The sequence below is a fragment of the Haliotis asinina genome, chromosome 8 (assembly GCF_037392515.1).
Source record: "Haliotis asinina isolate JCU_RB_2024 chromosome 8, JCU_Hal_asi_v2, whole genome shotgun sequence".
Classification (NCBI taxonomy): Eukaryota; Metazoa; Mollusca; class Gastropoda; order Lepetellida; family Haliotidae; genus Haliotis; species Haliotis asinina.
The window spans coordinates 42,258,445-42,273,931 of record NC_090287.1 but is presented as its reverse complement, the minus strand read 5'-3'; the positions used below and the strand labels follow the sequence as shown (position 1 = coordinate 42,273,931).

Sequence of the window (15,487 nt, the reverse complement as noted above, 5' to 3'; positions counted from 1 at the left end):
ATTTCATGAAATATTTTAAGCAAATGACGCTTTCATAAACCATACCATTGAAATTTAGTTCTTTTCCGATACTGTATAAACATTTGACATCAAATGAATTGATTGTTTACATACTTACTTGTTTACAAACTTAGTCCTCTGCTATGTATAAGTAGTAAAATTGCAATGGCGGCCATCTTGGCAGCCATTTTGAAGTCTGGGTAATATGAAATAATTCCATATAACATGCTGTCACTCTAGAAGTGAACAGGGAACAAAAACAGCTGATTCTAGTTACAAGAATAATGTAAACTTTCAACAAATAAATCTCCACCACACATTTCCATGAAACATCGGAGAATCGCAAAAAAATCCCCTGTCTCAAAGAATAAGCTGTAAAACATTATATTACCACGACATGACCATACAAAATTACTTGTTTTGTGCCCAAGCCACCACTCTAGAAGGGGCAAGTGTAAAAAAACATCAAAAGTTTCAACATTGGATGTAAATGGACACATTCGGCGTTACTTTTTATGTAAATTTAACTGCCGAGAAGGCAACACACAATTCAAGATGGCGGCCAAAATGGCGGCCATTTTTATTATTTTCAAAGGCAAAAATATGTCAAACAAATTCTACATCCTTCAGCAATACTCAAAAGTCAAAATGAAAGTGATCAGATTGATAGTAGTAAAACTATCCATGATTAACCTTGAGATGTTGTCGGGCAGCAAACCAAATGTCATGAAAATGCTCACAGACCCCTACCACATAAAATGGTCTTGTGAAAAAAAAACAGATACCACAGTCTGAGAGTATTACAGGCCTTTTCGTGAGCCCAAGACATCATACTAACCGAAAATAGTGTCAAACCAAATCAGTACTGGGGAGGCTACAAAATCCTATTTCTAGGCCCCTTTTGAGATTCTCCCCCTGGTCTAAAACGTATTTCATTGGGCACAGCTGGACTGTAATGTATTATGTGAGTAGTTAAATTCCTAGTCATAGTGTTTTCGCTGATTTTCTAAAATATAAATTTGCACATATTTGTGGTTTCTGTTCAAACGAAGACAGAAACACCTTTGAAGTATCACGTTTATAGGTAAGAAGTCAATATCTACGGAAAACCGCTAAAACGCCTGATATAAAACATTCTCGCAAATACTGTATGATGCGGACAAGCTCCTACCCAGTGTGTGATACCAGCATCGCCACACTACAGGATAAAATATACATAAGTGAACGGGCTTTCGCGGTGAGGAGATTGCTTAGCGAAACGACTAGGGGGAGGTCACTCTCAACGTTATTGCCCAGGGCACGGCACGAAAAGAGTCAATGGCAACTTTAATGCATTGGCTTGTATGAGAGGGGGGCGAGTTAGAACATGGACACAGACATCCGTGACACCAAGAAAACAAAAACTGGTATGTGCACATTTTAAAACGAAGGTGCAGTGCTACGTTGATATATGTAATCGATAGTTGAATTTCAGTTTTCATGTTGACATTGTCATGTTTGCAGATGCGCTTAGGCTATTTCATTCGAGATAAGTTGTAATTATTTACCTTGAAAGACGTCAGCAGTTAACAATAATAATTACACACTTTTATGTTGAAATATACCACATGTGGACGGAACTATGGTTGGTGTATCAGCTTGTGGCGTGTAAAGAGGTGTACAAATCTCTGCTAACTACTTAGCCGAGAGCCGCGATGTCTTGACTGTATAGGACGGCATCGCGGCTCTCGGCTACTAACTACTTTGCTCCCACCCAGTAAACAGGGCTTATTACGCAGAAACTGTGGTCACTGACACAATGTGAAAGGAAAGATGTGCCACAGCTACTGTATGTCAAAGAAAAAGACATATATTTACTAAAAGGATAATAATGGTTAATGTATCCATGAATATGCTTTATTTGATTCAGCTTTTGCTTTGGACAATCTTGTAGATATTTGCTAATAACCTTTTTCTTACCCAAAACATTAAACAATCAGCTGGTGCTGCATTCATCACATGATACAACATCTGGATTTTTCTAGGGCCTGATTCAGATTCAATGGGGCAACCAGAGGCTGTCTTGGAGGATAGGTATACAGACCCCATAAGTCTAGGTGAGTTCTCCTCACCAGTTTCCTACATAGTGTACTCACTCAACATGTTAGTTTCCCAACCTTTCACCTGACTAACTGACATGATTCTCTGCTGTTTAGTTTAGACAACTAATCTGTGTATGTGTAGAGATTAATTTCAAAAGGTTAACAAGATTCTGACATGTTTTCTGAATTCAGTGTTTAGCATTTTTCTATCAGTAATATGAACATTGTCATACTAGAGACATTGAGGAGTTGGTTTTGAGAAACACAGCACTGGCAACATTCTATTGCACTGGCTCTTTGTTTCAGTTGATGCTTATGCCTGTATGATTAAAGAGAAGAAACAGACAGCCAAAATTGTAAAGTATGCTGTAGCGATTATTCATGTCATTTTTGGGTGATGTAGATGCGATCTTGGTTACTGTTATCTTTTTCTGATTATTGGCTCACACACTATGATGTGAGGATGTTGGTTCAGTCAGTTCCACAGCTAGTTCAGAAACTGTATACTTCATGCATCCTTATCATAGCTGTCAACACATTGACAGAGGGACCAGCACTGAAACAAGGAAAACACCGACCTGACTTTTCTTTAATGTGATTTAACTTGATTTAAACTATAAACAACAGCATGTGGAATACTCACTCAGTCATGATTATTACATCAGAGAGTTTCCAGCTGAAATGTAAATGATGTTAGTGAAGATATAGCTCAACATCAGAGTCCTTCCTGCAGCACATCCTGCTCCAATTTGTACTTACAAAAGTAGTTGGAGAGCCGGACTGACTACCAAATTAAATGTAAAAACATACATAGAAATGAACATCAGTGGACAGATGAAGAGACCTGTACTGGATATTGGGATACTTTGGATTGAAGCTATATATGACAGATTATAACTGCAGTAAATGAAACTGACAGATAGCAAGTCAATATGTATACAATGTATTTGTGATCAGGATTGTGAATTGAGAAAAGCATCTTATAAACTACTGCAATTTAGTTATAAATGCCTTGGCTACATTGTATTAACCTTTGGCATTGGATGTATATTCATGCTGTCCTGAATCAGTCAAAATAATCTGCATCACCTCATCCACATCATCCATGAAATCTTCATTTTTGAAATTATCCTTGTAGTGGACAATGTTGATAAAATAAGGATGTAATCACACTTCTGATTGTCAGGGAACTGACCTGTGACCTACCCTTGACCAATCTGCTGCATCTCAAGAGAGTCCGCAATCACAAGACAAAAGATAGTAAGTTGGACAGGTTGGAAAGAAAGGTTGAAACTTTTCATACAGATTACATGACAATGAGCATGTATCCTATCAAGACCCGGGACAGAATTGGTCTTGATCAACTCATGCTTGTTGTAAGAGGCAACTAACATGATTGGGTGGTCAGGCTCGTAGACTTGATAGATGCATGTCATCATATCGCAGTTGCACAGATCAGTGCTCTTGATGTCTGTCACTGGACATTGTGGTCCAGATTTGATTATTTACAGACCGCTGTCATATAACTGAATTGCTGCTGAGTGTGGCATGTGACCAGTCAAACAAACAAACAAACGCTGAATGTGTATTTCTTTCTTAAAATGCTTCATAATTTATTTGTTAAGTGTAAAATTCACTCAAAAATAAAATCAAGCAAATATCCAGAACTGTTAGAATAAGCTAGATAATGGTTTGACATGTAGTGATAAGTTTCATGCTTTTACTTGTGTTGCAGAATCATACATTCATGCAATATATCTTTGTCTTGTATTCATTGTGCTCCTCCAAACATTTGAATACATTTGGCCTCTGTATGGCATCATAGTGACTGTCTTGCATATACTCGCCATACAACAAAACTTCTGCTGATTTCGTAGTTGAAATGAACAGCTGCCATCCATATTCACAGTGATGCAGCAAAGTGATGTATCCAGGACCATGAAGTGTTAATAAGATGGCTTTCTGATACTCTGTACAGTGAGTGCGTTTGCTATGTCCAACAGTTGTCTTGGTTACCTCCATTCATTAAATTTCAATGTATGTTGACATATGATAATAACCTGCACAGAAGCCATGCAGCTACAAGTGATAGTCTGTCCCAAGTCTGGCACAGACTCCAAGTCTGAGATGGACGTTCTGGACTCCATTGCCTCAAAGTTCCCAGCTCTAGGCAAGCCAGTCCTTGTGAAGGTGCCACAGAACCCACCACTGACGCGATCCCAGTACCAAGATGCCATTAGATACTGGCCTGTCTCTTTCCATGAAGACAAGAGGTAAGGAGGAATATCACTCTTTGGTAACAACAGACCATTCTGTAGTGTCAGTCACCATTGGGAACAGACTCACTATTTACTAATTGGTAAACCAAATAATAACTGACATTACATTTATGCATTACAGTGATTTCGGCCCGTCAGTCTGAAAATAATTCCCTCTTTGAAGAACTGAAAAACTATAGTCATATGTTGCCAAATATTCCAGACACTAACATGTTGTTTGTGTGTCCCAGGGTGACGTTACTGCTGTCAGGCCATTTCTTCTCCAGCAGGGAAGTAAGGACCATCCATGCTCACATGAAAACAGTCCTGCATCTGGCTAAGGTTGCCAGTGAGAAGGGTCAGGTAGGCCTGTAGGGAGGGGACGTGGAGAAGGGAGAGGTAATCCTGAATGAATGGGAGAGGGAGAAGGGACAGGTAGGCCTGTAGGGAGGGGACGTGGAGAAGGGAGAGGTAATCCTTAATGAAGGGGAGAGGGAGAAGGGACAGGTAGGCCTGTAGGGAGTGGACGTGGAGAAGGGAGAGGTAATCCTGAATGAATGGGAGAGGGAGAAGGGACAGGTAGGCCTGTAGGGAGTGGACGTGGAGAAGGGAGAGGTAATCCTTAATGAAGGGGAGAGGGAGAAGGGACACATAGGCCTGTAGGGAGGGGACATGGAGAAGGGAGAGGTAATCCTGAATGAAGGGGAGAGGGAGAAGGGACAGGTAGGCCTGTAGGGAGGGGACGTGGAGAAGGGAGAGGTAATCCTGAATGAAGGGGAGAGGGAGAAGGGACAGGTAGGCCTGTAGGGAGGGGACATGGAGAAGGGAGAGGTAATCCTGAATGAAGGGGAGAGGGAGAAGGGACAGGTAGGCCTGTAGGGAGGGGACGTGGAGAAGGGAGAGGTAATCCTGAATGAAGGGGAGAGGGAGAAGGGACACATAGGCCTGTAGGGAGGGGACGTGGAGAAGGGAGAGGTAATCCTGAATGAATGGGAGAGGGAGAAGGGACAGGTAGGCCTGTAGGGAGGGGACGTGGAGAAGGGAGAGGTAATCCTTAATGAAGGGGAGAGGGAGAAGGGACAGGTAGGCCTGTAGGGAGTGGACGTGGAGAAGGGAGAGGTAATCCTTAATGAAGGGGAGAGGGAGAAGGGAGAGGTAGGCCTGTAGGGAGGGGACGTGGAGAAGGGAGAGGTAATCCTTAATGAAGGGGAGAGGGAGAAGGGACAGGTAGGCCTGTAGGGAGGGGACGTGGAGAAGGGAGAGGTAATCCTGAATGAATGGGAGAGGGAGAAGGGACAGGTAGGCCTGTAGGGAGTGGACGTGGAGAAGGGAGAGGTAATCCTTAATGAAGGGGAGAGGGAGAAGGGACAGGTAGGCCTGTAGGGAGTGGACGTGGAGAAGGGAGAGGTAATCCTTAATGAAGGGGAGAGGGAGAAGGGACAGGTAGGCCTGTAGGGAGGGGACGTGGAGAAGGGAGAGGTAATCCTGAATGAATGGGAGAGGGAGAAGGGACAGGTAGGCCTGTAGGGAGTGGACGTGGAGAAGGGAGAGGTAATCCTTAATGAAGGGGAGAGGGAGAAGGGACAGGTAGGCCTGTAGGGAGGGGACGTGGAGAAGGGAGAGGTAATCCTGAATGAATGGGAGAGGGAGAAGGGACAGGTAGGCCTGTAGGGAGGGGACGTGGAGAAGGGAGAGGTAATCCTTAATGAAGGGGAGAGGGAGAAGGGACAGGTAGGCCTGTAGGGAGGGGGTGTGGAGAAGGGAGAGGTAATCCTGAATGAATGGGAGAGGGAGAAGGGACAGGTAGGCCTGTAGGGAGTGGACGTGGAGAAGGGAGAGGTAATCCTGAATGAATGGGAGAGGGAGAAGGGACAGGTAGGCCTGTAGGGAGGGGACGTGGAGAAGGGAGAGGTAATCCTTAATGAAGGGGAGAGGGAGAAGGGACAGGTAGGCCTGTAGGGAGTGGACGTGGAGAAGGGAGAGGTAATCCTGAATGAATGGGAGAGGGAGAAGGGACAGGTAGGCCTGTAGGGAGGGGACGTGGAGAAGGGAGAGGTAATCCTTAATGAAGGGGAGAGGGAGAAGGGACAGGTAGGCCTGTAGGGAGGGGACGTGGAGAAGGGAGAGGTAATCCTTAATGAAGGGGAGAGGGAGAAGGGACACATAGGCCTGTAGGGAGGGGACGTGGAGAAGGGAGAGGTAATCCTTAATGAAGGGGAGAGGGAGAAGGGACAGGTAGGCCTGTAGGGAGTGGACGTGGAGAAGGGAGAGGTAATCCTTAATGAAGGGGAGAGGGAGAAGGGACAGGTAGGCCTGTAGGGAGGGGACGTGGAGAAGGGAGAGGTAATCCTGAATGAATGGGAGAGGGAGAAGGGACAGGTAGGCCTGTAGGGAGTGGACGTGGAGAAGGGAGAGGTAATCCTTAATGAAGGGGAGAGGGAGAAGGGACAGGTAGGCCTGTAGGGAGTGGACGTGGAGAAGGGAGAGGTAATCCTGAATGAATGGGAGAGGGAGAAGGGACAGGTAGGCCTGTAGGGAGGGGACGTGGAGAAGGGAGAGGTAATCCTTAATGAAGGGGAGAGGGAGAAGGGACAGGTAGGCCTGTAGGGAGTGGACGTGGAGAAGGGAGAGGTAATCCTGAATGAATGGGAGAGGGAGAAGGGACAGGTAGGCCTGTAGGGAGGGGACGTGGAGAAGGGAGAGGTAATCCTTAATGAAGGGGAGAGGGAGAAGGGACAGGTAGGCCTGTAGGGAGGGGACGTGGAGAAGGGAGAGGTAATCCTTAATGAAGGGGAGAGGGAGAAGGGACAGGTAGGCCTGTAGGGAGGGGGTGTGGAGAAGGGAGAGGTAATCCTGAATGAATGGGAGAGGGAGAAGGGACAGGTAGGCCTGTAGGGAGTGGACGTGGAGAAGGGAGAGGTAATCCTGAATGAATGGGAGAGGGAGAAGGGACAGGTAGGCCTGTAGGGAGGGGACGTGGAGAAGGGAGAGGTAATCCTTAATGAAGGGGAGAGGGAGAAGGGACAGGTAGGCCTGTAGGGAGTGGACGTGGAGAAGGGAGAGGTAATCCTGAATGAATGGGAGAGGGAGAAGGGACAGGTAGGCCTGTAGGGAGGGGACGTGGAGAAGGGAGAGGTAATCCTTAATGAAGGGGAGAGGGAGAAGGGACAGGTAGGCCTGTAGGGAGGGGACGTGGAGAAGGGAGAGGTAATCCTTAATGAAGGGGAGAGGGAGAAGGGACACATAGGCCTGTAGGGAGGGGACGTGGAGAAGGGAGAGGTAATCCTTAATGAAGGGGAGAGGGAGAAGGGACAGGTAGGCCTGTAGGGAGGGGACGTGGAGAAGGGAGAGGTAATCCTTAATGAAGAGGAGAGGGAGAAGGGACAGGTAGGCCTGTAGGGAGAGGACATGGAGAAGGGAGAGGTAATCCTGAATGAATGGGAGAGGGAGAAGGGACAGGTAGGCCTGTAGGGAGGGGACGTGGAGAAGGGAGAGGTAATCCTTAATGAAGGGGAGAGGGAGAAGGGACAGGTAGGCCTGTAGGGAGGGGACGTGGAGAAGGGAGAGGTAATCCTTAATGAAGGGGAGAGGGAGAAGGGAGAGGTAGGCCTGTAGGGAGGGGGTGTGGAGAAGGGAGAGGTAATCCTTAATGAAGGGGAGAGGGAGAAGGGACAGGTAGGCCTGTAGGGAGGGGACGTGGAGAAGGGAGAGGTAATCCTTAATGAAGGGGAGAGGGAGAAGGGACAGGTAGGCCTGTAGGGAGGGGACGTGGAGAAGGGAGAGGTAATCCTTAATGAAGGGGAGAGGGAGAAGGGACAGGTAGGCCTGTAGGGAGAGGACATGGAGAAGGGAGAGGTAATCCTTAATGAAGGGGAGAGGGAGAAGGGACACATAGGCCTGTAGGGAGTGGACGTGGAGAAGGGAGAGGTAATCCTGAATGAAGGGGAGAGGGAGAAGGGAGAGGTAGGCCTGTAGGCAGGGGGTGTGGAGAAGGGAGAGGTAATCCTTAATGAAGGGGAGAGGGAGAAGGGACACATAGGCCTGTAGGGAGGGGACATGGAGAAGGGAGAGGTAATCCTTAATGAAGGGGAGAGGGAGAAGGGACAGGTAGGCCTGTAGGGAGTGGACGTGGAGAAGGGAGAGGTAATCCTTAATGAAGGGGAGAGGGAGAAGGGAGAGGTAGGCCTGTAGGGAGGGGACGTGGAGAAGGGAGAGGTAATCCTTAATGAAGGGGAGAGGGAGAAGGGACAGGTAGGCCTGTAGGCAGGGGACGTGGAGAAGGGAGAGGTAATCCTTAATGAAGGGGAGAGGGAGAAGGGACACATAGGCCTGTAGGGAGGGGACGTGGAGAAGGGAGAGGTAATCCTTAATGAAGGGGAGAGGGAGAAGGGAGAGGTAGGCCTGTAGGGAGGGGGTGTGGAGAAGGGAGAGGTAATCCTTAATGAAGGGGAGAGGGAGAAGGGACAGGTAGGCCTGTAGGGAGGGGGTGTGGAGAAGGGAGAGGGAAAAGGGACAGGTAAATGTGCAGGTAAGGGGATTGGACAGGGTGGTTACTTGCTCCAGGTATAGTTTTTCATGTCTTTCATTGTTTTTCAAACTGTTTTTCTAAGGTTGCAATCGGAGCTATAGTGGTGGATCCATCCACAGACACTGTCCTTGCATCTGCACATGACCTGAGACAAGGACACAATCCACTCAAACATGCTGTCATGGTTGCTGTGGACCTGGTTGCCCATGGACAAGGAGGTGGAATGTGGGACATACAGGGTATGTGCAGCAGGTGGCCTTCTGACATGGAGGTGGGATGTGGGACATACAGGGTATGTGCAGCAGGTGGCCTTCTGACATGGAGGTGGAATGTGGGACATACAGGGTATGTGCAGCAGGTGGCCTTCTGACATGGAGGTGGGATGTGGGACATACAGGGTATGTGCAGCAGGTGGCCTTCTGACATGGAGGTGGAATGTGGGACATACAGGGTATGTGCAGCAGGTGGCCTTCTGATATGGAGGTAGGATGTATAGGACAAAACACGCCACCAAGGTTCTGGTAGTCAATGTAAAACTGGAGGGGGAGGGATTTCCCGACCCGATGGTTTTACATTGTCTACCAAAACCGAGGAGAAGTGTTTTCTCTAACATATATACTGTCAGTAATGGATAAGGAAGATGGAACATACAGGGTATGTGCAGCAGGTGGTCTGCTGACAAAGAGGTGGGACATACAGGGTATGTAGTAAGGTGGTCTGCTGACAGAGAAGTGGGACATGCAGAGTATGTGCAGCAGGTTGTCTGCGGACAAAGAGGTGGGACATACAGGGTATGTAGTCAGGTGGTCTGCTGACAGAGAAGTGAGACATGCAGAGTATGTGCAGCAGGTGGTCTGCTGACAGGGAGATGGGACATACAGGGTGTAAACAAACAAATTTCCTTATTTTTCTAACATTTTACATTTGATATTGAGGACAGTGTTCTTAAATTCCGTCAAGAGCATTTATGAGCATATGTGCAAAGAAATTCTTCACACCAGCAATGAAGGTGAAACCTGTTCCAAACAATGCTCATTTCTACATTTACTCAAAAGGTTCAAATAATTCATTCATTACTAATTATTTGGAAACATTGTCAACATTGAGTTAGTTCATATTTGACTTTAATGTCTATGTGGGAAATATGTGACTTGCAATGACAGGAATTGCTAAGTGTCCATCACAGTTTACATTTCAACTGTTGATTACATAATCTGTTTCAGACAGTGATATGAAATACAACTCTACGGCAGATACTGTCATACAACCTTCACAAAATGGCAGCACCAAAGCTGGACCATACCTGTGTACAGGATACGACCTATATGTGAACAGTGAACCCTGTATAATGTAAGTCAAATCAAAACCTGCAGGATTCCATCTTTCGGACCATTTACTGTCTCTTGAATTTATGACATCACATTTGTCTCAAAAAGACAGCTTTACATGCCGGGGGGATATGGTCGACGCCTCGTCTGTCCATCCATAATCATTTTGTTTCCGGAACATAAATCAGAAACCGTTCAATATTTTTAGACCAAACTTGAACCTAAGAACCTAAATTGGTGCCTTTTGCTATGTACAGGTTTTTGTAATTTATTATTTTTTCGGTTTCCACGGAAATGTTTCGGATGTAGTCTGAAAAGTGAGAGGTGTGTTTTGTTTCCTGAGCAGAACTCAAAAGCAGTTCAATATTTTTCTGCAAAACTTGGTAGATATATCAATCAGAAGCTGAAGTGGTGCCTTTTGGTATTTACAGGTTTTTGTGATTTATCATTTTCTCGGTTTCCATGGAAATGTTTCGGACTTAAGTCTCAAAATGGAGGGATGGGCTTCGTTTCCGGAGCAGAACTCAAAAGCTGTTCAATATTTTTCTGCAAAACTTGGTAGATATATTGGTCAGAAGGTGAAGTGGTGCCTTTTGCTATGTACAGGTTTTTGTGATTTATTATTTTCTTGGTTTCCATGGAAACGTTTCGGACCTAGTCTGAAGAGTGGGAGGTGTGTTTCGTTTCCGGAGCAGAACTCAAAAACTTCTAATATCTGTCTGTAAATCTTGGCAGATATGGGTTGCAGACCCCAAAGTGGTACCTTTTGCTCTCTACAGGTTAATGTGATTTATTATTTTCTCGGTTTCCATGGAAACGTTTCTGACTTAGTCTCAAAATGGAGGGATGGGCTTCGTTTCTGGAGCAGAACTAAAAAACCATTCAATATTTTTCTGCAAAACGTGGTAGATATATCAAACAGAACCTATGGTGGTGCCTTTTGCTATGTACAGGATCTTGTGATTTATTATTTTCTCGGTTTCCATGGAAACATTTTGGACCTAGTTTGAAAAGTGAGAGGTGTGTTTCATTTCCAGAGCAGAACCCAAAAACTTCTTAATATCTGTTAGTAAAACTTTCTAGATATGTGTGGCAGACCCCAAAGTGGTGCCTTATGGTTTTTAAAGGATTTTGTGATGTATTATTTTCTTGGTTTCCATGAAACGTTTTGGACTTTGTCTCAAAATGGAGGTGTGGGCTTCGTTCCCAGAGCACAAATCAAAACCGTTTCATATCTTTCAACAGATCTTGGCAGATATATGAGACAGATCTTGAAATGGTGACTTTGCTGGTTACAGATATATGGCATTTACGAGGGGATGTCAATAAGTTTTGAGCCTTGCATAGAAAAACACAAAATATTGGTATAAACCACATTTATTTTTCAACATAGTCCCTTTGTGAGTCAAGACACTTGTTCCATCTTTTCTGCCAGGCGCTGATGCCATCTCTGTAGAAGGCGCCATTTTAGTCCTCAAACCAAGCCTCAGTAGCAGCAATAAGCTCATTATCATCCTGAAATCTACGACCAAGAAAGTGTTTCTTGAGATTTGGGAACAGATGGTAATCACTTGATGCCAGGTCTGGTGAGTAGGGGGGATGCGGGGGGATGCGGCAAGCATTCCTGGACAGCAGCGGCTGCAATGTGAGAGGTGTGCACTGGAGCATTGTCTTGATGTAGAAGAATACCACGTCTGATCTTGCCCGCCGCTTCTCCTTGATTGACTGTCGCACTTGCCTCAACAAGTTAGCGTAATATTCCCCATTCATTGTTTTTGGTCCTGGGAGAAGTGACATGTTTCCATTCCATGGATTTTTGTTTGCTCTCAGGATCATAGTGGTGGATCCAGGTTTCATCACAGGTTACTAGCCTAAAGTGAAAATCTTCTGGATTCTTGTTGTATCTGGTTAGCATGGAGTTGCTTATGGTGACCCTTGTTTGCTTCATTTCATCTGTAAGCAGTCTTGGCACCCATCTTGCGCACACCTTAGACATGACGAGGTGTTCATGAAGAATTGTCTCGATGGATCCATGTGAAATGCCTGTGGTCTCCTCGAACTCATGGAGTGTGATTCGACAATTTTCCAGCACAAGTCTATGCACTCTGTCAATGTTTTCCTGACTAGTACTTGTTGTTGGGTGACCTGGATGGGGGTCATCTTCAAGACTCTCTCTACCATGCTTAAATTCATTGACCCATTGTTTGATGGTAGCAGATGAAGGGGAAGACTTCCCATAAACTGCTGAAAGCCTTTCTTCAATGTTCTTTGCCGAGTTTCCTTCAAGAACTAAAAACTTAATTACTGCTTTATACTCAATTTTATTCATTTTCACTGCCGTGAGGGGGGTCTCTTTCTGTCAATGTGAGCTGTTCAGTAACTTCCAAGAGTAGGATACCAAAACTTATATATCACATCAGCTACACCCCAAGGTTTAATGTCGTACCATAGGCTGTGACACCTGGGTATGAAAAATGCTCAAGGCTCAAAACTTATTGACATCCCCTCGTATAATTTTCATGAATTCCATGGAAACAATTCAAACTTCATCTAAAAAACAGTGAGTAACTCTCAGATTATTTGTCCTTTCAAACATGTTGGGGCTGAGGGGATATGTCATCTTCTGATGACTCTTGTTCCTTTAGCTATTATTCCTGTACAGGTGTGCTATGTCTCTGGTCCATTCCCGCATTGGCCGTGTCTTCTACAACAGTCCACATCCAGAAGGAGCTCTTGGTACCCGCTACAAGCTGCATGTTCAACCTGGACTCAACCATCATTATCAGGTGTTTCGAGGGGCACTGCCAACTCAGTGTCCCAACCTGGGCCAACACAGGTGACATGTTCCATCCTACAGCATGTGTCACAAGTTAGACCAACACAGATGACAAGGACATTTTACAGCATGTGTCCCACAGATGGCACAGGACATCATACAGTATGTGTTGGACACAAATGACAAAGGACATCTCAAAGCATGTGCCTCAAAGATGACACAGGACATCTTACAGCATGTTACCCACAGATGACACGGACATCTTACAGCATGTGTCCCACAGATGACACAGGACATCTTACAGCATGTTACCCACAGATGACACGGACATCTTACAGCATGTGTCCCACAGATGACACAGGACATCTTACAGCATGTTACCCACAGATGACACGGACATCTTACAGCATGTGTCCCACAGATGACACAGGACATCTTACAGCATGTTACCCACAGATGACACGGACATCTTACAGCATGTGTCCCACAGATGACACAGGACATCATACAGTATGTGTCTCACAGTTGACCCAGGACATTTTACAGCATGTATTGGACTCATATGACACAGGACATCTTACAGCATGTGTACCACAGATAACACAGGACATCTTACAGCATATATCTCACAGATGACACACAATCTAAGTAAACTTCCACTACTGAGTCTAACGAAACCTTATGGGAGGTCGCGTCAGGTAAGCTTTGAGATTGACCAATCAGAATATAGCTTACCAAATCGCAAAAATGGACATTCGCACATAACTTTTGAACTTTTTATCTCGAAAAGGTTCGTACTCGCTTCTGGGTGATGCACATGGCACACGTTACACACAACCATGACAACGGTGAGTAAATAGTGCTTTTGGCAATATTCAAGGATGTCATCTTGCGGAAATATTGGCTAATGGTAACCATGTCAACAGAACCCCCAATGCGTATATACTGCTGGTCAAATAACTGTCATATACGGATTTTTGTTTGTGGAGAGATCTGTGTCAGTAACCTGAATATTTTGAAAGTCCCTCAGATCCCTAAATAGTAGCCGTTGTTTGATTGGTTAAATCTATTTAACCATCTTGCGTTTGACTGGACGGTTATAAGTCACTCAAAGGTTACCTGACGTGACCTTCTACTAGGTTTTGTTAGACTCAGTGGTGGAGTGCAACGAAATACACTGAGACTAAGTTTACTTAGACTGAGATGACACAGGACATCCTACAATGTGTGTCCCAGTGATGATACAGGACATCTTGCAGTATGTGTCCCACAGATGACACAGGACATCTTACAGTATGGTTCCCACAGATGACACAGGGCATCTTACAGCATATGTCCCACAGATGACACAGGACATCTTACAGTATGTGTCCCACAGATGACACAGGACATCTTACAGTATGTGTCCCACAGATGCCACTGGACATCCTACAGTATGGTTCCCACAGATGACACAGGGCATCTTACAGCATATGTCCCAGTGATGACACAGGACATCTTACAGTATGTGTCCCACAGAAGTTACAGGACATCATCCAGCACGTGTCCCAGGGATGACACAGGACATCTTACAGAGTAGATAACACTTGATATTCAGGGTATCATATGTGTCACACTGACTTTTTTCAGGATATATTGTAATAACATATTTGAAATCAAAATTTTCACAAGAGAATTGTATTCATGAGTTGTAAGTATTATCATTCCAGTCCTTAATGTTGAATCCAGCATAAAAAAACTCAGATAAGTTGATCTCAAATAGATCTTTGACGTAAAACAGTATTTGCCTGTATGGCAAATACACGGCAAGAACTAATCCTGTTGTTCCAAGCCCATTGACAGAAATGAATGAATACATTCCAACTTTGTGCCTTTAAAAATTTAATGATCTATTGTGCTATTCCTAGTCCATCAAAGTAGTATCATTGTGTTCTGTCAAATTTACTGCAATATACTGTGATGCAGATATCTGTATAGCGATATACTTCAAGGTAATCACGTGATATTTTCAACTTAATAAAGGCAGTAAGAATACATGTTGTGATAATACCCATCTCAAAATTATGATGGATAGCTACAGAATCTATTTTCTTTTTTTATACAATTTAGATTATGTGAAGTCCAACGCAATCTATTAAACTCTGATCTATTATCAAGGGGCATATGAAGAACGGCAGGCCCATGTACTTACCATTGACGGGAGAAATGGTGGACTACAGATTGTGGAGGAACATTCACGATTGAATCTGGTGCCTTATGGATCACATACTGAACAGCAAAAGAAATGTAACTGTACATTTGTAAAGTGTTTAAATTGAAGACATAATTGCTTACTTTCATGACATTTCAATGTGTTATGAAAATTGAGTTTCTTGCATATGAACAGCAACCTCTCATGTTTAGGTTCCGGGATAGTTTGATTGTTATTCTTTAGGAAACTGTGAGGAAAGGAAGGCCTGTGAGGAAGTTTCAGCCAGCTTCAGATATTCAATCCTCCCTATCAGGGGGATGTAGGC

At 44.7% G+C, this 15,487-nt stretch overlaps 1 protein-coding gene across 2 annotated transcripts; it reads left to right on the top strand.

Moving 5' to 3' along the window:
* The first annotated feature begins 1,272 nt into the window (after window positions 1–1,272).
* Window positions 1,273–15,007, top strand: LOC137294689 (probable inactive tRNA-specific adenosine deaminase-like protein 3). 2 transcript variants are annotated; one of them, XR_010957528.1, is made up of 10 exons: window positions 1,273–1,406; window positions 2,025–2,096; window positions 2,388–2,442; window positions 3,268–3,341; window positions 4,150–4,354; window positions 4,591–4,702; window positions 8,950–9,106; window positions 10,091–10,217; window positions 12,858–13,637; window positions 14,086–15,005. XR_010957528.1 is itself a non-coding variant. In XM_067825763.1 (9 exons), the coding sequence occupies exons 1-9, from the start codon at window positions 1,367–1,369 to the stop codon at window positions 13,033–13,035; spliced, it is 1,020 nt and encodes a 339-aa protein (XP_067681864.1). In that variant the 5' UTR covers window positions 1,276–1,366; the 3' UTR covers window positions 13,036–15,007. The 2 variants fall into 2 exon arrangements, 1 of the variants encoding a protein (XP_067681864.1); XM_067825763.1 differs by having other exon boundaries at window positions 1,276–1,406; window positions 12,858–15,007.
* Window positions 15,008–15,487: the final 480 nt, after the last annotated feature.

Bases quoted from the DNA above. Each gene is read 5' to 3' on its own strand.
- LOC137294689 (XM_067825763.1), top strand. From the start codon at position 1,367: ATGGACACAGACATCCGTGACACCAAGAAAACAAAAACTG. The intron at 1,407-2,024 runs GTATGTGCACAT...GGATTTTTCTAG, and splicing joins CACCAAGAAAACAAAAACTG to GGCCTGATTCAGATTCAATG. The intron at 2,097-2,387 runs GTGAGTTCTCCT...TCTTTGTTTCAG, and splicing joins TACAGACCCCATAAGTCTAG to TTGATGCTTATGCCTGTATG.